Source organism: Cucurbita maxima, unplaced genomic scaffold (assembly GCF_002738345.1).
Source record: "Cucurbita maxima cultivar Rimu unplaced genomic scaffold, Cmax_1.0 Cma_Scf00012, whole genome shotgun sequence".
NCBI lineage: Eukaryota > Viridiplantae > Streptophyta > Magnoliopsida > Cucurbitales > Cucurbitaceae > Cucurbita > Cucurbita maxima.
The window spans coordinates 3,408,584-3,417,754 of record NW_019272028.1 but is presented as its reverse complement, the minus strand read 5'-3'; the positions used below and the strand labels follow the sequence as shown (position 1 = coordinate 3,417,754).

General features: G+C 36.2%; 2 protein-coding genes across 3 annotated transcripts; one reads left to right on the top strand and one right to left on the bottom strand.

Annotated features, from left to right (window-relative positions):
* Nucleotides 1-32: 32 nt before the first annotated feature.
* Nucleotides 33-2,478, top strand: LOC111487540 (two-component response regulator ARR17-like). Of its 2 annotated transcripts, none has more exons than XM_023134983.1 (5): nucleotides 33-406; nucleotides 504-622; nucleotides 1,249-1,326; nucleotides 1,714-1,781; nucleotides 1,880-2,478. In XM_023134983.1, the coding sequence occupies exons 1-5, from the start codon at nucleotides 277-279 to the stop codon at nucleotides 2,181-2,183; spliced, it is 699 nt and encodes a 232-aa protein (XP_022990751.1). In that variant the 5' UTR covers nucleotides 33-276; the 3' UTR covers nucleotides 2,184-2,478. The 2 variants fall into 2 exon arrangements, with proteins under 2 accessions (XP_022990751.1, XP_022990752.1); XM_023134984.1 differs by having other exon boundaries at nucleotides 37-406; nucleotides 507-622.
* Nucleotides 2,479-4,020: 1,542 nt separating this feature from the next.
* On the bottom strand, nucleotides 4,021-8,606 carry LOC111487447 (protein disulfide-isomerase-like). The gene is made up of 11 exons (XM_023134850.1): nucleotides 8,369-8,606; nucleotides 7,637-7,667; nucleotides 7,265-7,546; nucleotides 6,979-7,167; nucleotides 6,755-6,880; nucleotides 6,328-6,465; nucleotides 6,111-6,230; nucleotides 5,637-5,754; nucleotides 5,298-5,410; nucleotides 4,808-5,049; nucleotides 4,021-4,451 (listed from the first exon to the last, which is right to left on the bottom strand). Exons 1-10 carry the CDS (start codon nucleotides 8,548-8,550, stop codon nucleotides 4,813-4,815), a joined length of 1,536 nt encoding a protein of 511 aa, XP_022990618.1. The 5' UTR covers nucleotides 8,551-8,606; the 3' UTR covers nucleotides 4,021-4,451; nucleotides 4,808-4,812.
* Between the last annotated feature and the right edge of the window lie 565 nt (nucleotides 8,607-9,171).

The window sequence follows — 9,171 nt, the reverse complement described above, 5'->3', positions numbered from 1 at the left end:
CCCCCCCCCCCCCACACACACACACACGACATCTTCTTCTGTAACTATTCTTTAACTTCTTCTTCTCCTCTCTCTCTCTCTCTCTCTCTCTCTTCTCACCCACTTCATAAAGACCTGCAATATTACCCCCCTCCCACTCCTCTCATCCCACCTCTTTTTTCTGATCTCTCTCCAGTTGTTGAAACTGATAATGGCAAAACCATTGTAATTCTGAATATAGATCAGAGGAAAAAGAAACCATTCTTCTCTAATAGGTGGGTGCTTTTCTTGGGGATAATGGAGTTGAAAGCAGCAGATGTAGCGGAAGTTCAACAAATACAGCAACATTTCCATGTGTTGGCAGTCGATGATAGCCTTATAGACAGAAAACTTTTGGAAAAGCTCCTAAGAATTTCTTCATGCGAAGGTAAACATATAGTTGCCCATCCAATTACCAAATTTTCTTCCTAAATTCTTACCTCTCGCATCTTTTTCTATAACTATTTTCTTTTTCCAATACCCAGCAGTGACCTGCGTGGAGTCTGGAGACAAAGCTCTTAGATACCTGGGTCTGCTTGATGACCTTGACAAATTTTCTTCTTCTGCTGCTTCATTTTCTTCACCAAAACTCTCTCACCAACAGGTAATTTTCCCTTCTTCTCACCAGCCAAGATCCTCTCTCTCTCTCTCTCTCTCTCTCTCTCTCTCTCTCTCTCTCTCTCTTCATTTTCTTCAACTCATACTAAAGAAGACAAGCAACTTAAAACTACGAACAAATTTCTGCATATAGCAACACCAATTTCTGTCTTTTTCCTAAATGAACTTCATGTCCAAGTGAATTATCTATATATCATAAGAATTGATTGATTAATAATGAATCAACATCCCAATCGAAATCATCTTCAAAGGGAAAAGAAAGAAGAGGGGAAAAAACAGCAAACAATGTATTTCTTGTAAAATTGAAGTTTCTGTTATTTGGTGCCTTCATCAAGCAGAGTCTTTGGGGGAAGTCCTGATAAAGACAGTGCAAGTTGCATACTTTTACGTGCATCACATGTGAAGAAAATTTTAGCTACAATACAATTTAAAATTTATCACTTTTCAACGGCATTCAATCAGCCGGGAATTGATGAAGATTTCCTGTGGAAAATATTTTGGGCGGGGGACCCCTATGTCGTGTTAGCATGTGTTTCTTAGGGTTGATCTGTTTTTAATTTTATTATTTAATGAATCATTTTCATATTGATTTTCCATTATAATGATACACAGGAAGTCAAAGTCAACTTAATCATGACAGACTACTGTATGCCTGGGATGACTGGTTATGATCTACTCAAACGACTCAAGGTAATGTTATTCTTGTTCTTTGAATTTTCGGTTATATTAAATCATGGTATTAAATAAACAAAGACACTGATATCAGAATGATATTCTAAGTCAATAAGAAAGGAAATGATGGACAAATTTCACCCTATACGAAAGTCCAGGCATCCAAATTTGAAAAGTTTTACTTGTTCATATGCACACAAACTGCAATATTCGGTATCCTTCTCTAGACATCTATTTTCTGAAAAGTATTTGAAATGATTCAAAGAATCAAATAATCCGATGTTTTGTAAGTAAAGAGCACAAATATTTGAAATTTAAATGATTTGTTATTTCCAACCGATCATTTGATCACTAAAATATTAATTAAAAGATTTATGAGTGCTTACATGATACGTGCATTTGCAGGGATCTTCTTGGAAAGATATTCCTGTTGTTGTCATGTCATCGGAGAACGAACCATCAAGAATCCACATGTAAATATTTAATTCTCTCACTCGATTTGTTTTATATTATTATCTTTTCGGTTCAATTCGCTAGGTATTGCTTTCTAATAAATGCAATTTACTTACAGGTGCTTAGAAGAAGGAGCAGAGGAATTCCTTTTGAAGCCTCTTCAACTATCAGACGTGAAGAAGCTCGAGCCTCACCTTCAGAGGTCCCTCAGCCGTTCATCTGCTGAAGTAAAGGAAGAAGAAACCGTCGAAATCAGAAACGAAATCGGAATCACTAATTCCGACGCCATTGACAACGAAAACAGCACGAAAGAAGAAAATAACAAGAACGACAATAACAATACTTTCAGCAAGAGAAAAGCCGCGAATCCAGAGCCATCTGAAAGACGACCAAAACTGAAAGAACTGCAAGCTGCAGTATAAGAAAAATGGTGCAAAGGCATCCGCCATTGGCACAGAATACAGATACGATTTCGTCGAACACCTTCGCTGCGATAATATTCTCGAGTTTCTGCGGCATTATACGGAGAAGTTTCCAGGTCGTATAGAGGAAATTGGAGATGTAAAATTGTTTGTATACCGTCGTCGTCCTTGATAATGTCTGGTTTGTGGATCGAGATTGAAGAATCTCCCGCAATGGTACGTTTTCGAGGGTAATCAATCTAGGGTTTACAACTCGGATTAAAATATGAAATGAAGTTTCCTTTTTGTCTTTTAAGTTCGTTAATCAATTTCTAATCACAACCAAAAAGAGGTTTTTGTTTTGGAACCTTAAAAGGACGCGCGCGCGCGCGAGGAATTAAAAATAAAAAAGAAAAGAAAAGAAATGAGTCAGATTTGTTTTTTAAAAATTATATAATAGTGAAAATTTTAAAAATAATACTTTACATTTCCTATGTTCTCAGAATCAATGACTTTAATAAATATACTATTCCATGTTATAAATTTATTTAATTTTCGTTTAAAGTTAAAATATGTATATCATATATATAATACCTTATAAATTACATAATATTATAGAATAATATTTATTGCTAAAATTAATAACTAAAGACCATTTTAGCTATTTAGACACAAACGATTTGGATGTTCTAGCAAAGACCAGGAAGTGGGCTAGTCCGAGAAAAAGTCTTGCCAACTATACGAAATAATAAGGCCAGAGGAGCTACTTACTATCCAGATTTTGAGTTGTTAATGGATGCGTAGATTTTGATTTGTTAATGACAGGTTTATGCCATTTATCAAGCACAGTAAAGTGCGGTTTCATCTGAAATTCATTGTGCTTCCCTCTTCGAGGCATACATCACCCTGCATTCATGATATCTACATTCAACTAATGAGGCTCAGAGGCTCAAAAATTCAAAACTATTTTAAAAAAAATTGATTTTTCATCACTACCGATCTACAACAATTTCAAACTATTCCACAGACAATTTTCAATATCAAAATTATTTGACAAATTTAGATTATATTAGTTATTATTAGACATTATACCGTAATGATGTCATATCTTTGTTGGGTAGAAATGTAATTGAACGTTATGTTATTAAAAAAAATTAAAAAACTAAAAAAGCATTTACGCAATCAGTGCACTGACTCCCACGCACTTAAATTCACCAACTTCTCCCAATATACTTGTTGCCATCCTCCAAAACCGGTAGTGGCCGTGTTCCACTAAAATTATTTTTAACTTTTCCTATATTTCATTAATGAATTTAATATTAATTTTCTATATTTTATTAGTATATTTGTATAAAATCTTTTTTAAAAGCATCTTAAATATTTTTGGAATATTCTGAAAGCATTACTTTTCAATTTTTTTTATTTCAAATTATATGGGTTATTTGAATTTTGTTTTCTACATGATTGGATTCATCCCCTTCAAATCATAAATTATAATAAAGTATACTCACTCGCCACGAGCCAAGGTTAGAGACGAGAGCTCCAGGTGGACTCAATCACCACGAGACAATGTTAGAGACAAGCTCCAGGTGTACTCTTTCACCACGAGCCAGTGTTAGAGACAAGCTCCGAGTGTGCTCTTTCACCACGAGCCAGTGTCAGAGACAAGAGCTCCGAGTGTGCTCACTCACCACGAGCCAGTGTCAGAGACAAGAGCTCCGAGTGTGCTCACTCACCACGAGCCAGTGTCAGAGACAAGAGCTCCGAGTGTGCTCACTCACCACAAGCCAATGTCAGAGACGAGCTAAATCTCAAATTATCTCTAGAGTATTAGAACACAAAATTCTAAGATAAAAAATGAAAGCGCTAAACTCGGCCAGTAAATTAAAAATAGTAAAATGTTGATATGATCACATAAGGGTAGTAAGGATAATAGGGATGATACTATAGAACTAAGAGCTACTCCAAAAGCAAAGAGCTTAGTAAAATGTTGATATGATCACACAAGGGTAGTAAGGATAATAGGGATGATACTATAGAACTAAGAGCTACTCCAAAAGCAAAGACCTTGCGTCGCATATTTATTGTTTGGTTTATTTCTTGTCAACTTCTATAGAGAGAATTGAAAAGGCGATCACATGCTCTGTGGTAATGATGATACTATTATGTTGTCGTCAACTTCTATAGGAATCGCAGCTGCCAAAACATGCCAAACAGCCAAAGCTGTCAAGCCACCTGCCCCCAGAAGATCTTGAGATCTGCTTCCTCCATCAACAAAAAGCTCTCTTCCTACACAAAACCAAGGTTATGATTCACAAGGTGCAGATGTTGACAAGTTGGTTCTTTGTGTTTAGTAATCAAAATCGTTGAAATATACCCCAAGAAATTCCAATCACTCAATTTGATAACCAACCAACCAACCAACGAACCATTTAGTTTTTGTGCTTGTTTTATCCGGACTTGCTACCGCAGATTTCATCTTTCTAAGCAAACACTATTAGAAGGATGATGATTATGTGGTTGGTGATGATGATGATAGTATAGATGAAAAGTTAGACTACTATTTTCTACCATGTAAGTTACAGAGGGTTTCATTAGATAAAAGGTTAAGGGATCATAGAAGAGCTTTTCCTTTTTTTACTTACCATTTTTAGAGCTCATCCTTGGCTGGTTTTGAGTCCTTGGGTTTCGAATCAGCCTCGGTGTCCTTGGGTTCTGAATCTACCTGCTCGGTTTTATCACGATTTATCTCAATGAAATTTATGATGTCTTCCTTTGTTCTATCGCCGTTGTAGTCAACCAGCTTTCCGCTTGCTGTCCTGAGATACACAGTAGGGTAACCTCGTACCTCGAACTCACCATTTGTGATGTCATTCGCGCTGGCATCCTACCAAGTTGGGAAATGAAACGAACCAGTTTGAAAATATCAGATATAATCATAGAGAACATAAGAGAAACAAGTTGTTGATCATATACATATTTGAAATGTCTAACGGATCAAATTTGCAGACAACCCATTTCAAGTGAAAATGCAGAAATCAGTTCCAAAGTTCAAAATTCACAGGCAAAAAGTTGGGTTAAACTTGTAAAACTAAAAGCATAAAGTCTTAAAAGATAAAAGGTAATGGATCTTACAAACTTAGCAATAACAACATTAGGATCGCTTTCATATGAGACAGCCACTTCCTCTAAAATTGGAGCAAGTTTTTTGCAGTGACCGCACCATGGAGAATAAAATTCCAGTAAAACTGCCCCACAAAAAAAGCTAGTAAATGATCTTGCACTATACAACTAGAGAATGTTTCAGAAGAGAACTTTTGCAACACCATGAGATATGAGATAAAATAAGTTAAATTGAGTAATTAAATGCCTAGCTAGTGATCATCAAATGAATATTAACAATTTCATAATAAGCATACTGAATATATTTCTAGCACATTTTCTTAGATCATATTAGGGAACTGTGCTACTCACCATTTTTACCAGATTTGTAGACTACATCCTGAAGGCTATCAGCAACAACCACTTTCACAGGTTCATCGTTACTCTCAGGAATGGGTTCTGACTTAATGTATTGTGGCACATTGCCGTTCTGCAGTTGTAAAATCAGAGTCATATTTACCTACTTCATAGTGACGAAATGTTCTTTCGACACTACCACTTTTAATATCTATAGTAGATCATAAGATGTTGCCATATATCAAGTTTCCTTGGTTATTTCCTTGGTCATTCCTCTCCATCTCTAGGATCATAACACGTAATTTAACTACGTTTGAGACGTCTAATTGAAACAACTAACCTTTCATGGAAAAATTATTTTCATACATATACTAGCATTTAGTAACTTACTAAAGTATGGCTCCCCATTCACAGTACAAACAGTTGTTAAATCTAAACACCATCAAGGGTCATGAAAACACATAAAATGTAAGTGAGAGAAAGAGTGACCTTGTAGTCCTTCAACCAAGGAGCAATCTGTTCAGGCTCTACATTGAATTTCACATACTTGAACTTCTCACTTTTTTGCACAAGAAGAACAGGGACTTGATCTTCCTTGAGTCCAAAATACTGTAATGCAAAACAATAAGGTATCAAACATGTGAATCATGATGTAGAACAAAACAAGCAACTTAAATAGCCACCCGAAACACCAAAGTATACGAACTTTTAGGGCAGCTTCACCGGATTGACTGTCTCCAATTAGGAAACTTATTCCCTCTCCTTTGTACTGCTCAGCAACTTCACGGTACTTCAATTTTAAAGATTCAGCAGCCTCGGTGGTGTAATTCAGAAACAACATAGCCTACCCAATAAAAGAGAAGAACATTAATCAAACCCCATTGCTTATCAATGAAAAATATTTATTTATTCATTCAATTGTAAATATTTACTTTGTACCCCCAGAAGGGGAAATAGTCTGAAAGTTGTTTCGAGTATGAAAGATAAATAAAATTGATAAGAACCAGACACATTTATTGAACCGCAGAAAGTGAGCGGTGAACATTAGTGCACAATTAACTCCATGCAAACAATGGAAAGAAGTCTCTGACTAAAATGGAGAACTATTCTCACAACGGATCATGCCTCTTTACCTTATCATTAGAACTGGAGAAGAACTTGGAAAGGTAGATGTGATTGTTAGGGTCATTATCGAAAACCGTTACCAAGGGAATGCTAGATTCTTCAATGAACTTCTCCAACTTAGCTACATCAAAATCCTGAGTTCATAGCTCCAATAAGATCAGCGTGCAAAAATTAAATCACAAAAAGCCAAACCTACAAATTTAGCACACATAATGATATTAAATTCAGGTACCTTAAAATCCACAAATAGCTCATCGAATGGCTTGAAAAGCCTGACAATTGGGCCAGATACAGATGTTTCTCCACGTGGAAGTAGCTTAGCATCCAAAGTGTGGCCAAAAGCATAGTCAGAACGCAACTTCTCAGCCAAAGCGATGTAGTTATCGAACTCTTCTCCAGAAAGTTTAGGAAATATTCCAACCTAAGACAGGGAAAATCAATTTTCGTAGCTACTCAGAAAAATGAAAATGGCAGCACAAACTTGGAAAGGAAGAAAAGATGAGAGATTTAGTTCATACGATGAAAACGTCCTTAATGAGATTACTAGCATCCTCAGCAGATTTTATTTCAGCAGATGCAGGCCCATTTTGCTGCTTCAAGTAGTCAACAATTCCATCTGCTTCGCGAGGTCCCTTGTAATCCTGACTCGATTTGCCCCCATTTCTCAATATCTTAATAGTGGGGAAGCCCCTAATTTCAAATTGACCAGCCAACCCTCTGTTTGACTCTTCGTTTACATCAATTTTGGCTAAAACAATTGGCGGGTCGTGACTGCTCAAAATAGACGCAGCTTTTTCATACTGTAAAATATGAAAAGACCACAGGACCATAAGAAACAAGATGCTCAAGGACAATTCAACCAAAACAACTGAGATAAGAGAAATAGTTACCTCTGGTGCCAATTTCATACAATGCCCACACCTAGAACAATGCGGGGGAAACGTTAATAGAAAGGGTCATCTCAATGACATTTCATGCAGTAATAATGGCAAATTAAAACATGATAATACGATTAGAAGGTTCAAATCTGAATCAATTCCATAAATCTCCATTGCTTCTCAAGGGAAAGGAGTGAAAAAAATGTTCCATGATGAAGGATACCCCAAGGAGAAAAAATCAACATATAACTAAGCCAACAACTAGCCTCTGATTCCAGTTCTTCATACATAAAAGAAAAAAAAAAAGTCCCAAAACCAACGAAAGGGTACTAAGATCCATTTCTACAAGGGTTCGCAAAAGTAAGAAAAAAGAAAAAAAAAACAAACTAAAATCCTCACCGTCGTTGATTGCGCACTCAATTACACACATCGGGGTAACAAACAGAAGGCAGCCATACAATCATTCCCAAATGCTAATATCCAAATAACATCACCAAGACTGTTCAACAACAATGCACTAAAACCATCCTATAGAAACAGAGCAGAGGCCAATTTACACAATGAATGCGAAAAATGAATCAAGAAAATAATTCTACAGACACGACATAAAAATGAGATCCTCACAAAAATCACAAAATCAAATCACATAGCAGCCATAAAAAAAATATCGGAAACGGAAACTTGACTAACAAAAAGGAAATGGCAGTAAAGAAAACCCTAAAGGACAATCTAAAAAAACCATACCACGGGGCGTAGAACTCAACGACAATGAAATCATGCTTGGCAACAACATCCGAGAAGTTCGAATGGTCCAAAGTGAGAACAAATTCCTTCGCCTCAGCCTTGTCCGCGTAGATCTCAGCGAAAGAAGCAGAAAAAAGAACAAAAACAAGCACAGAGAACCGAATCAAATGTGAAGACGCCATTGTCAATGCAATGGAAGAAAAAGCTTTCCGTAAACTATACGATATTCAGAAAAGTTCAGACGCGCGGGGGGGTTTTAAGGGGGACCGGCTGAAGCAGTATTTTTTTAAATTATTAATTAATTTTTAAAAATGCGGCTGAAGGAGTTAGATAAAAAACGATGAAAATATGGTACTCGCACGTGACTTCTCGTGAGTCATCGGATCTACGCATTACCAATCAACGTTGGCGCTCCATGTGGACATTAATCCACGTGGCGTTCTTCTATTGGATAAGACTCGTCATTCGTATTGGTTTTTCATCCGAGGGCTCGCACGCTTGGCGATTGAATCGGCGATTAAAAACTACTACCGGCTGCTAGAAGAATTTGAAATGTCGATGGCCAATTAAATCGTGGCGACTTTTCTAAAAGTGGCAAATATCTATTCAATTGAAACTGATTTGTTGTTTTGTTTGGTTTTCCTGGTCTTGCGTGTACTGGAACAATTCTCCGTTGGATTTGAAATTTTATGGTAAAAAAGACTATATTTTAAATTCTTACCATTATTACACCTTAATATTTCATAAATATTTTTAATTATTATTTAATATAAATCTATTAATATTATAGGAAAATTAAAGAA